This window comes from Colobus angolensis, unplaced genomic scaffold (genome assembly GCF_000951035.1).
Source record: "Colobus angolensis palliatus isolate OR3802 unplaced genomic scaffold, Cang.pa_1.0 Scaffold46, whole genome shotgun sequence".
Classification (NCBI taxonomy): Eukaryota; Metazoa; Chordata; class Mammalia; order Primates; family Cercopithecidae; genus Colobus; species Colobus angolensis.
Window position 1 is genome coordinate 7,717,570 of NW_012118043.1, and position 13,565 is coordinate 7,731,134.

Below are 13,565 nucleotides of genomic sequence, written 5' to 3' on the forward strand. Positions count from 1 at the left end.
TCTTTTTTAATCAACTCATGGTGATTTGTGTTAATTTCTAACTACTAAGTAGCTTGCATTTCTGCTATTCTACAGTATTTTATATGATTCTAACTCCACCTTGGGTTGTTTTTTGTTTTGTTTTTTGCCTTTTTTTGAATGTTTGTTGGTTTTACATAACCATATACAGCACTAATTTTTTTATTGTACTTTAAGTTTTGGGGTACATGTGCAGAATGTGCAGTTTTGTTACATAGGTATACATGTACCATGGTGGTTTGCTGCACTCATCAACCCGTCACCTACACTAGGTATTTCTCCTAATGTTATCCCTCCCCATCTTCCCACCCCTCGACAGGCCCTGGTATGTGATGTTCCCCTCCATGTGTCCATGTGTTCTCATTGTTCAGCCCCCACTTATGAGTGATAGCATGCGGTGTTTGGTTTTCTGTTCTTGTGATAGTTTATAACGCACTAATTTTAAAATGTCATTATTTTGCCAGTTTTGCCTCACTTTTTGTAATGAAATAAATTATTGCTGATAAAGTTAAAGCCAATGAGATGCTAGTTTTTTGTTGTTGTTGAACATCAACAATTATTTTCCAACATGCTTTACTAGTTAATTTGCTCACTTTCTATTCTTGCATTCCACTCCTTTATTCTGGCCTCATTTGTCTTCTTTCCATGGTATACTTTTTAAGAATTCTTTCAGCTATGGTTTATGTGGTAAATCTTGGGTTTGTATGTCTGCGAATATTTCAATTACACTTTCAAACTTGTAGTATGGTAGCTGGGTTTGGAATTCTAAAATAAATCCTATACTCTCTCACTACTTTAAAAATAATTCTGTTATTTTCCATGACATTTATTGTTGCAGGTGAGAAGATGTCATTTGTATTGCCATTCCTTTAACAGGATTAGGCTGCTTACACTAGTATTTTTCTTGACTTTGATGCCCTATGGTTTCACTACCTGATGTATTTTTGGGTAGATTTTTGCCAGCTGCAACTCAGTGAGCTTTCTATAGATGGAAAATTAATTCTTCCATAAGATCTCAAAATATATATATATCTTGCACATTTAAACCTCTCTCCAATCTCTGAAACTCCTAATAGAGAAATGGTGCTGCTTAATCAATGCCCTCTCCCAGATCTCTTAATATCTATATTTTCATACCCTGTATCATAGCACACTTTTGCTCTTCCAATTAACTGATTCTGTCACTATCTGTTTTCAAAATTCATTTATTGTTCTGTATAAGACTTTATTTCAAATACTGCATTTTTCATTTTCAAGACTTTTGATTATTTGGTTTTTTTATATCTATTTGCTCTTATTTCACAACTTTTGGTCAATGTCATATAAACTTTTCTAGTTTCACGGATGTTATCTCCTCCTTTATCTCTAGAAGAAATTAAATATTCTTATTTTAAATTGTATATTAATTAGCTAAATAATCATATTTCCTCAGGCATAACATCTCCAATTATTTGGTAGCATTTAATGACACTGATTTTCCCCTGGGCAAAAATTTTGGTATGTGGACATATTTTGAATGTGAATTCATTTTCTGTTCCAAATTCGTTTTGTTTTGTAGAGACAGGGTCTCACTCTGTCTCTCAGGCTGGAGTGCAGTGGCATGATCACAGTTCACTGTAGTCTTGACCTCTCATGCTCAAGCAATCCTCCCATCTCAGCCTCCCCAATAGCTGGGGCTATAGGCATGTGCCACCATGCCTGGCTAGGGTTTTATATTTTTATTTTTTGCACAGAAAATCTTCCCTGTTGCCCACGCTGATCTCAAACTCCTGGGCTCAAGCAATCCTCCTACCTTGGCCTCCCAAAGTAGTGGGATTACAGGCATGTCTGCTCCATATTTGAATTTTACATTTGCCTCTTTCTTGCTCCCTAAGGGTCAAGACTCAGAGTCAGACGTTATGGAGCTCATATGATTTGCAACTCAAAAATCACAGTTCCCATCCTCAAGCAATCATACATGGCCCAACTTCCAGTTTCAATGCAGTAGTGACACTGGGCTGGACTGTTCATAGTCCCAACCCCATCAAGACTGCTGGGAGTATTAGCAGATAAATTCAGTTGCTCTCCAACTACCCTCAGCCTCCATGGGTAATTCATGCCAATAACTGTTCAAGTACGGGTATACAGGCCCAGCTCACTTGCTTTAAAACAGCTCTGAAGAATTATCCCAATTCTAGGGCTCTCAGTGAGTTGGCTGAGGCTTTGTTGCAGCTGTATCCCAGTTCAGCTCCTCCATCTGTCCTGTCATATTTTCTTTGTTACCCAAAGTTTCTGCATGCAAATCTCCATGGCAAAGTCTTCCCAAGCCAATTTAAGATAGCTGGTGCCAGGGGTCGTCATAGGAAGTAGCCACTAAACTGGATTTCAGAGCTGAATCATGGAGCATGAATAGCCCATGGCATGTTACAGGAAAGCAAATAAGATCTTAATCAATGGCAAACTAACTGGGACTCTGGAAAGAAGGCAATATACTGGCATTGGCAGAATCCCAGGCATTAGAAAAATTGGGGGCACAGAGTAATTATATGCATGATAGTTATAAATAATGGGGAATTGAATAGCCTTTTTTGGGACAATAAATGCATTTGAGAAAGAAAGTGAAAGTCGGACGGTGATTGATTACCAATAAAACCCAAATATGAAATGTAGACGTTCTCCCTGGCAGCATAAAAATAGCCTTTCATCTCCTGTAGCTAACGGAGGGGAAAGCAACTGAGGATCTGGCCCAGAATTTACTGCAAGGATAGTGGCGGTATGAAGGCTGAATTCTCAAACTTGGAAAGTCTGTAATGGTGAGGTCCCAGCCCAGACTGGGCCCTGAAATGTTGGATGGAAATAACCAAGTAGATTCACTTGAATATGTTGAATCCCAAACCCCCTTCCATCCTCTTGGCCTGCAGAAGTGGCCTACTCCTCTCTATTAAAGGTTGGCACTCCACCCTTGCATAAGATGATACAGAAGCCTCTGCCTAGCAAGATAACATGCACCCACCTCAGGAACTACCTTCACCTCCTCTCTTTGCTACAGGCCAGTAACTAAAGCATGTTATAACCCAGCCAGGGAAATACTGGCCTGTAACAAAGGAATGGGGCTCTGTATGCCCTAGAATTGCTGTGAGTGTTACCCAACATATACCAGCAGGAGTCAAGTGTAAGACTGAGAGTGCTAGATGTCAGCCTAGAGAAGGGAGAGTGTATCAATTTAGAAGCACTCTCCCAAGATACATGATTTAACACCCTGGCAAGGATGCTGTAAGATAGTGCTAACAATCTGATGGGTGGATCTTGCAGGGTTAGAGAAAAAGATGTCCCATACTAAGTAGGAATGCCATAACTGCCAAGACAGACAGCAGAGAAAAAGGATCAAAACGTCCGGAGAAGTGGATATGATACAGCGGATATACTACCTACGGCTATCAAATACATCAGCTACTATGATGTGTGGAAGGGCCTCGAGGGACATTGTGTAATAAACAAATGCCCTAGAGAGGCACCAGGGTCACTGAGAAGCCCAGTAGGCCAAGGTAAGGGCAGGAAATGCCATTAGAGAGCTGGACTCCTTGGATCTGAGAGACTGAAAATACCAATGAACAATGTCCAGACCACACATGACAGTAAAAATCTTACCCACAGCCTTCTGCAGCAACTATCCCAGAAGCCAAACCACAGTCTCTGCAGTAACTGGCCCAAAATGGTCCAGATTTGTTCAACAACTGCCAGGTGTTCTAATTTTCACCCTCACTTCCAACTCAGGACCAACCAGAAAAAGCCAAATATGTTATGCCTAAGATACAAGGTGCACAAACCAACCAATCACGTAGGATGGCCCACTTCTAGTTGGTCCTCCTACAGTTTCCCTATGCCAGCAACTTCCAATCAGACATACCTGAAGTCTTCTCCTTTTTCACTATAAAATTTTCCAACTCACCTGCCTGCCAATAAGTCTCTATCAAACGCAAGTGATGGGGCTAACTCCCTTGCTATAGCAAGCTCTAAATAAATCACCTCTGCTTGTTCCCATTTGTGTGGTCTTCACTTATTTTCCATTTTTTTGTGAGATACGGTCCACACAGCCCAGCGTGGTAAGTCAACACTAGGTCTGAACTCTTTCTTTGCATTGAGTTCCCTGTCCATTTACTCTCAGTTTGGTACCCATGTTTTGTTATCAGTTCATTTGTTTGGCAGCTTTGATGGAATCAACCCATTTTTTTTCATCTCCTTTTAATCACTTTTGTGTTTCCATTTTGTGTTGTATGGTTTAAAAGTATTGTTTGTCACAAGAAAGAAAATTGCGGGGTACAACACAGTCATAGGCTCTACACACCTGTTGTCTGAGCCAGTCTCACAGTCTGGTGAGTTTGCAGTTCTCACCAGACAAGCTTCCATTTGGACAAATTTTTCTGTGGATTACCAATAAAAGTGGGTAAGGTTTTCCTGTTTTTATGTTTTGTTTTTAGAGCTTGGCTCTGATCCAGAAAGAGTGTTCTCTCTGGTTTTCCATCTACCACAGTCCACATTCAGAGGCACTGACTATCAGTTTGGGAGACTCTGACACTGAGGCACCAGCACCACATTTTGCTGACCATCACCATCTCTTATGGAGTTGTCTGAGCCCAAATCCTCTCCTCTTACAGAAAAAAAATGCCTGCTTCTTATATGTGTTCTCATTTAGAATCCTAATTCTGGTCCCTGTCTTTCTAAATGGCATAATTTTACCAAGGGTGATGTGAGCCTTTAATGGCTACTGTGGAGAACATTTAATTTGAAATCATTCATTTGAGAGGCACCTTCAAAAAGAATGAAAATAAGAGTTCTCAGGTTTAATAAGCAGCATTTTTATTTACATAGAGGTTTCCAATGAAACTCTAAATCAAAAATGACTTCATTAAAAGATTATTTGGCCAAAGCTAATGTGCAGTTTAGCAACAATGAACTAGATTCATTTCCCTAGTAAATCCTCTGTCCTTGTCCACCAGTTCCCTCCCTATATCCAGATCTCCCTCTGCCCCTTCCTTATCCTTCCAATCTCTCTCCTTCCATACCTCCATCAACTCCTCCCTCCAGTTGTCCTTTTTCAGGCCCCCTACCTTTTCCCAACAACTTTCTCCAAAACCTAAAATGCCAGTTGTCTCTTAAGCCCCATCCCTCCATGAACCAGGTATTCAGACAACTGGAGAATTTAGAGCTTGGACCTGAGCAGAATTGAGAGCTATAAGTTTCCCTAAATGCAGACAAGACTAGTAAACATTCATAGAATAGTTTAAAATCCTTTTGGGTACATCTGACCCAGAATTACCTGACTTATATCAACTCATATACATATGCGGCAGAACCACAGATGCTAAATCCTAGATGGCAAAAGTTGATTGGACTGACCCGGAGGACCTACAGGATATCTCTTTCCATAAAAAACTTGCAGCTCAGAAAACCCCTGAAAAGTAAATTAAAGTCTCCTAGAAGCCATACCCAAAACACTTCCAATAAAAATTAATGCAAGGGCTACCATTTCTACATTAAATGCTGTGCCTTCATGCTCTCGTCTTCAGAGTAACGGTACTGCACAGGTAGCAGGCATTTCAAATAACACAAATTTTCCCTATCTCCCAGCCTTTAACTGTAACCCTTGGGCCTTTGCCTGGAAGTATCCCTTCTTGTTCTGTGATAATACACCTGCAAATTTAATAAGGAGAGATATACTTTACACATGAGATTGCAAAAATAAATGCACACCAGAGGGATTATTTCTTAAGTTTCCAGAGGACTCCTCTATTTATAATCAAGTTGTGTTTGTTCTGAATATACCTTTGCATTCTCTATTTTATTTGATGCATACCCCAGATAAAGATCTTGACACTACTCCATGACCTTCTACAGGCTAAAGATTTCACTGGCATAGGAAAAACAATGAGAGCAGAACCTATTAAAGTTCAAATAGATCCTACCAAGCCATTACTCAAACTTCTCCAATATCCCTTGAAGCCAAAGGAAGGGCTCAAACTTATGGTTGAAGGCCTTACACACAAAAGTCTTCTCATACTCTGCACTAGCCATTGTAACACTCCCATCCTCCGAGTAAAGAAACAAAACGACAAAGATACCAATTTGTTCAAGACCTCAAGGCCATCAACAAAATCATTATACTTCATTTCCTGATAGAACTTGACCCAAATACTATTCTGTCATAAATTTCCACATGAAGTTACTTGCTTCACAGTATTGGATCTTTGCTCTGCCTCTTTCAGTGTACTTCTCAATCAGGATAGTCAATATCTTTTTGCATTCACCTAAGAAGGACAATAATGTACTTAGACAGTCATACTCCAGGAGTTCACTAGAGCCCCCTCCAATTTTCCCAGGTCCTCAATCAAGACTTAAAAGACCTAAAGTGTCCCCTTGTGATTCAGTTCTGACACGATATGTAAATGATATCCTACTTTATTCAGAGAGCAAGGAGGTCTGTAAAAAGGATTCCATTTAGTTGCCCCTAGCCTTATCAGAAAAGAAACATACATATTTCAAAAGTCACAATTTTTTCCAAACCACTATCTATTACTTAGAGCATGACGTAACTGAGGAAGATAAACCCTTCTCTGCTGATATGCTAAAGGCTATCCAAAAATATTCTAGACCCCTCACAAAAGACAACTAAGAGTATTTTGGAGTTTAACTGGATATTACAGACAATGAGTGCCAAGTTTTTCTAGGATTGAAATACCGTTTTATGAATTGACTAAGTCCTCAGTAAGAGACCCTCTCCTAAGGAAATCAAAAGCGAACAGGTTTTCTGTAACCTGAAAAAGACGTTCAGCAGCCTCTTTCTCTAGGTATCCCAAACTACAAAAATCTCTTTGTCTATTTGTGAATAAGCAATCTGGACAAGCCCTTGGGTTTTAACACAAATTGGTAGGAACCACTAAAAACATATTGCTCCGAAAACTGGAAGCAACCAAGCTGTCCTTCAATAGGTAGATGGATAAACAAACTGTAGTTCATCCATACAATGAAATATTATTCAGCCATAAAAAGAAATGATCTATCAAATCATGAAAAGGTACGGAGAAGTCTTAAAATGCCTATTACTAAGTGAAAGAAACCAATCTGAAAAAGCTGCATACTCTATGATTCTGACTATGTGACATTCTGGAAAAGATGAAACTGTGGAGACAGTAAAAATATTAGTGGCTGCCAAGTGTTTGGAGGTGAAAAGAGGAGTGAATGGGTGCAACACAGAGGACCTCTAGCAGGGTGAAACTATTCAGGATAATACTATGATGGTAGATATAAGACGTTATGCATTTTTCAAAACTCATAGAACTGTACAACACAAAGAGTGAACTTCAGTGTAAACTATGGACTTTAGCTAATAATGATGCGTCAGTATTGGCTTATGAATTATAACAAGTGTCTCATGGCAATGCAAGAGTTAATAGTAAGGGAAACTGTCTGGGGCAGGGATGGTATGTGGAAACTCCTTGCTGTCTACTCAATTTTCTGTAAACCTAAAACTGTTGCAAAAAGTATTTTTAAAATCTACACTTAAAAAAGTAACAAAAAAGATCCTTTAGAGAAGTTAACTTCAAGGATAATTTTTTAAATGATCTTACATTAAAAACCAGGTTGATACCCTCACAGCATAAAATAAAGGGGACTTGCTTGATGTATGATAAATGGGGACTTTGTTAGAAGTTCAAGGCAAGTTCTAAACATCACTAAAATGGTCAGCTCAGTGCTTAGTGTGCCTTGTTGATGAAACCAGGAACTAGTTATTCTTATTCGTGTCCTCTACTACCCCTAACTCTCAAAACCAAAACAAAATGAACAGAAACATTGTTTACTATAGCTTCACCCTTGACCCAGTTTGAAAGGCTCATCCTGCTTGTCTTAGGGCAATTGCTTTCTAATACCTGAAAAATTTATTGCAGCTTCTGCTGAGCTAGTTCTAGCCTCCTCATCTGAGTTTAGGGTTCCTCATGCAGTACAGACCTTACTACTCACAGAATAAATATACAACACTTTTCAGCCAGCCAATTAATATCTTCTTTTTTTTGGAGACAGGATCTAGCTCTGTCACCCAGGCTGGAGTGCAGCGGTGTGATCTTGACTCACTGCAACCTCCACCTTCCAGGCTCAAATGATTCTCCCATCCCAGCCTATGGAGCATTTGGCACCACAGGCACATGCCACCATGCCCAGCTAATTTTGGGTTTTGTTTGTTGGTTTTTGGTTTTCGGTTTTGAGATGGAATTTCACTCTTGTTGCCCAGGCTGGAGTGCAATGGCACGATCTCTGCTCACTGCAACCTCCACCTCTCAGGTTCAAGGGATTCTCCTGCCTCAGCCTCCCGAGTAGCTGGGATTACAGGCGTGCACCACCACGTGTGGCTAATTTTGTATTTTTTAGTAGAGACAGAGTTTTGCCAAGTTGTCCTGGCTGGTCTTGAACTTCTGGGCTCAAGCGATCCACCAGCATTGGCCTCCCAAAGTGCTGGGATTACAGGCACTGCGCCCAGTCTTAATATCTTATGAAATTCTATTACTCATTGCCTCCAACATTACCATTTACGCCGGCAACACTCTGAATCCTACCTCTCTTCTGCCTCTACCTAAAGAAAGGGAGGCTGGGTATGGTGGTTCATGCCTATATTCCCAACACTTTGGGAGGCAAAGGCAGGAGGACACATGAGCCCAGTTTGGGCAACACACTGAGACCCAACCTTGTCTCTACAAAAAAATAAAATATTAACTGGGTGTGATGACTTGCATCTGTAGTCTTAGCTACTCAGGAGGCTGAGGCAGGAGGATCACTTGAGTCCAAGAGGTCAAGGTTGCAATGAGCTACTGCACTCTAGCCTGGGTGACAAAGTGAGGCCTTGTCTCAAAACAAAAAAAGAAAAAGAAAAGGAGCCTCAAGATTGTCTTCCTTAAGGAATTCTCTGTACCTTACTCAGACTGATTAGTCTCCTCTAGAGAACCTTGACCTAAGATTATTTCTAATATTATTTGTTGATGGCTCATACCTCAAAACTAAAACTGGAGGTTATCAACCAGTCACTAATCTAAGCTCTCTTTGAGTAAAATCAGCCCACATGTCAGAACTTACTGTATTTACTACATCTTGACAACTAGCCCAAGACGAAAAAGCAAACATATACACAAATAACAGATATGCTTTTGGAGTAGTACATGACTTTGAGATGCTTTGGAAACAAGGGGGTTTCTTGCCCTACTGGAACCCCCATCAAAAATGGGCAACAAATTCAGGAATTTGTAGACACACCCCTACTTCCTGGAGAGGTAGTTATAAAGGTTGAAGCTCATGGAAAAAATAGATAATGTGTAAGCTATAGGAAATGCTCTAGCAACTTACTATGCCAAACAACCAGCCTTCACCAAAGTTATGATCCTATATAAACCCTCAAAGAATAAATCTCTGGAGACAACCTTATGAGGCCATTACATAAAATCAATGATTAACTCCTGATTTTGAAAAGGAAGAATGGGAAAAAATCTGGTTGTACCTCTTACTCAGATAATCTCTAGTGCTCTCAAGACAGGCAATTGGTGGCACCAGGTGATTTCAAATGAATATTAGCTAAATTTCTCCATGAGACTACTCATTATGGTACAGACAAGGGGTTCCCATATTTTGGCTTCCCTGGGCCACATTGGAAAAAAAAGAATTATCTTGAACCACACATAAAATACATTAACACTAACAATAGCTGATGAGCTAAAAAAAAAACTCATAATATTTTACGAAAGTTTATGAATTTGTGTTGGGCCACATTCAAAGTCATCCTGGGCTGCAAGTGGCCCACGGACCAAGGGTTGAACAAGCTAGGTATGACAAATTGGTTACTATCTTGAATCAACATTGGTGTGGAAACCTTTAAAATGACAACTGATTATAACGGCATCACTGAAAACTACAAAACTGCAAAATGTTACTGAAAGAAACTAACAAAGGCACAAATAAATGAAAAGACATTCCATGTTCATGAACTGCAAGAATTAATATTGTTCATTTAATTCAATTCCTATCAAAATCCCAACAATATTTTTTTGCAAAAATGGAAAAATCCATCCTAAAATTTATATGAATTCTCGAGGGAACCTGAATAGCTAAAACAATCTTGAAAAATAAGAACAAAGCTTGAGGACTCACATTTCCTGATTTCAAAACTTACTACAAAGCTACAATAATCAAAACAGCATGATACTAGAATAAAGACAGACACATAGACAAATGGAATAGAATAAAGAACCCAGAAATACACTCTCCCATATATACTCTAATGCTTTTCAACAAGGGTGCCAAGACTATTCAATAAGGAAAGGAAAATCTTTTTTTTTTTTTTTTTTTTTTTTTACTATCAGACAATGTTGTTTATTATTTCACACAAAAGTTAGACCAAGGCCACAGTGCCGTTAAACACCTCCCTCCCCAGCCACGCATGGCTCAAAAACCACCCCAACCCTGCTAGAAAAACAATAGAACACAACAAAAATACTGCATTTGAGGCTGAGCCAGGAACAGAGTGGCTCCAACAAAAATAAGACAAAAACACAAGACACAACATCTTTTCAGTTTTATGTAAAAATTGCCAGGGCCCACGGGGAAAGTGGTCATGGCCGTGTCAACAAGGATACTTCAGACTCAGGACTTTTGGAGGTTTGAGATAGCTGCCACATCTAGGGTGTCTTCTAGGCTCTGCTGCAGGAACTGAGGATGCTGAAGGGCAGGGCTGGATCCTTTGGCCCACTCTGAAGTTTAGGCCATTGGCCAGATGTGCTTTTCGTTGGGGAAGATGCCATAGGCTCTTTCCTCCTTTCCAGAGAGAGGGACACAGTGAGAGGGATGGAGGCCCTGAAAGCCTCCAGTGCCCACGATAAGGAAGCCAGCTAAGAGATTTCCCTCTCTAGAAAGAAGGCCTTCCACTGGACAAAGTTCATGGCCCTGGGAGCCAGCGTGCCTGCATTCACATGGCATAAAGCCCTACGGCAACTGTCGCCACCAGAAAGCTGAGCGTAAGGACCCATCGAAGAAGCGGAGCCTGGGAGCGGGTGTTGAGCGGGGGCTTCCTTCTGGGAGTCTCCACGGGGGCAGAGTCTTGCACTTTGTTGCTGGCCCGCTGGCGAAGCCCTGGTGCCTGTGAGGGGCTCTGGTCCTTGGTGTCATGTGTCAGCAGCTCCTGCAACTCCTCAAAGAGCTGGGTGTTGAGCAGGAACGCGGTCTTGGCCTCCTCTATCACCCTCTGCCTGACCGCGGGAGTCATCTCCAGGGAGTTCATGCGGGAGCAGTAGAGCTGCTTGAACTTGGTGGCACTGGCAATGTTGGGGACGGTGAAGAAGGCCAGGCCCTCGCCAGAGCTGGGCAGGTCCAGGGCTTTCTGAGCAATCTTCTTGAGCATCTGGCCCCCAGAGAGGTCACCCAGGTAGCGGGCGTAGGCATGGGCCACCAGCAGCTCGGGCTCTGTGCGCCCCACCTCGTGGAGCCGCTTCACATAGCGCTGCATTGCCGGTGTGTAGGGGATGACTTCCTGCCAGCGGGGCCCGTACCAGAAGGCCAGGTCCTGCTCCAGGGCGGCCTTGCGGTGCAGCTCTTCTGGGAAGTAGACAGGGGCGAAGACTGGGCTCTCCTTGTTGCGCTCAATCTCCTCCTCCAGGGCCACATAGATGTGGTGCAGGGAGGCCATCCCAGCTTGAAGCCCTCTCGGGTCACCTGGCCCTTCTGAAAGTTCCTCATGAACTCAGCATTCTCTGCCTGGGTGTGCACCTCCTTGGTGGCCTCCTTCAGGGCCTCTGACAAATCCTGGGGCATGCTGTCGGGTTGCAGACGCTTCATCCAGCCGGTGCTGGGTTCGTTCGTGCTGGCTCCGCGGGGGCGGCGGCTGCTCTGAGGACGCTGGAGAGCAGGCAGGCATTGACTCAAATCTTTTAAATAAATTTTCTTGAGAAAAACTTGATATCCAAACGAAAAAGAATGAAATTACCTTATATCATATACAAAAATAATTAACTCAAAATGGATCAAAGGTCTAAATGTATGAGCTAAGACTATGAAACTTTCAGAACAAACACAGGGCAGAAGTTTCATGACACGGGATTTCATAGCAATTTCTTGAATATGAGACCAGAGGCACAGGCAACAAAAAAAATAAATAAATAAATTGGACTTCATGAAAATTTTAAATTTTATGCATCAAAAGACAGTATCAACAGAGTAACAAGGCAACCTACAGAGTGGGAGGAAATATTTGCATAAATGTAAGACCTAAACCTATAAGTCTCGTGGAAGAAAACAGAGAAAAAGCTTCATGACATTTGATTCAGCAATGATTTCTTGGATATGACACCAAAAGCACAGGCAACAAAAGTAAATAGATAAATTAGCATACATCAAAATTAAAAACTTGCATATGCTAAAATGGCATAATAGAATGAAAAGATAACCTACAGAATGGGAGAAAATATTTCCAAATTAAATATGTGATAAAAGGCTATGATCCAGCATATATAAAGAACTCCTACATTCAACAACAACAACAAAATAACCCAACTGATAAATGGACAAAGGACTTGAAATGGCATTTCTCCAAGCAAAATAACCAGCTAACATCATAATGACAGGATCAAATTCACACATAACAATATTAACCTTAAGTATAAATGGGCTAAATGTGCCAATTAAAAGACACAGGTTGGCAAATTGGATAAAGAGTCAAGACTCAGTGTGCTGTATTCAGGAGATTCATAACACGTGCAGAGATACACATAAGCTCAAAATAAAGGGATGGAGGAAGATCTACCAAGCAAATGGAAAACAAAAAGAAGCAGGGGTTGCAATCCTAGTCTCTGAAAAAAACAGAATTTAAACCAACAAAGATCAAAAGAGACAAAGAAAGCCATTACATAATGGTAAAGGGATCAATTCAACAAGAAGAGCTAACTATCCTAAATATATATGCACCCAATACAGAAGCACCCAGATTCATAAGCCAAGTCCTTAGAGACCTACAAAGAGACATAGATTCCCACACAATAATAATGGGAGACTTTAACACCCCACTGTCAATATTAGGCAGATCAGCGAGACAGAAGGTTAACAAGGACATCCAGGACTTGAACTCAGCTCTGCACCAAGCAGACCTGATAGACATCTACAGAACTCTCCACCCCAAATCAACAGAATATACTCTTCTCAGCACTATGTCACACTTATTCCAAAATTGACCACATAGTTGGAAGTAAAGCACTCCTCAGCAAATGTAAAAGAACAGCAATCACAACAAACTGTCTCTCAGACCACAGTGAAATCAAATTAGAACTCTGGACTAAGAAACTCACTTAAAACTGCACAACTACATGGAAACTGAACAACCTGCTCCTGAATGACTGCTGGGTAAATAACGAAATGAAGGCAGAAATAAAGATATTCTTTGAAACCAATAAGAACAAAGACACAACATACCAGAATCTCTGGGACACATTTAAAGCAGTGTGTAGAGGGAAATTTATAGCACTAAATGCCCACAAGAGAAAGCAGGA

The 13,565-nt window shown here is 41.0% G+C and overlaps 2 protein-coding genes across 2 annotated transcripts in view; both read right to left on the reverse strand.

The window, feature by feature from the left end:
• Positions 1-13,565, reverse strand: part of MRPS22 (mitochondrial ribosomal protein S22) — a 331,159-nt gene that overhangs the window by 286,605 nt on the left and 30,989 nt on the right. The gene's annotated exons all lie outside the window — the stretch shown is intronic.
• Positions 10,389-11,944, reverse strand: LOC105523325 (heme oxygenase 1-like). The gene is given in 2 exon segments (XM_011958119.1): positions 10,389-11,715; positions 11,718-11,944. Coding segments are annotated over 2 exon segments (864 nt in total). The 5' UTR covers positions 11,863-11,944; the 3' UTR covers positions 10,389-10,996.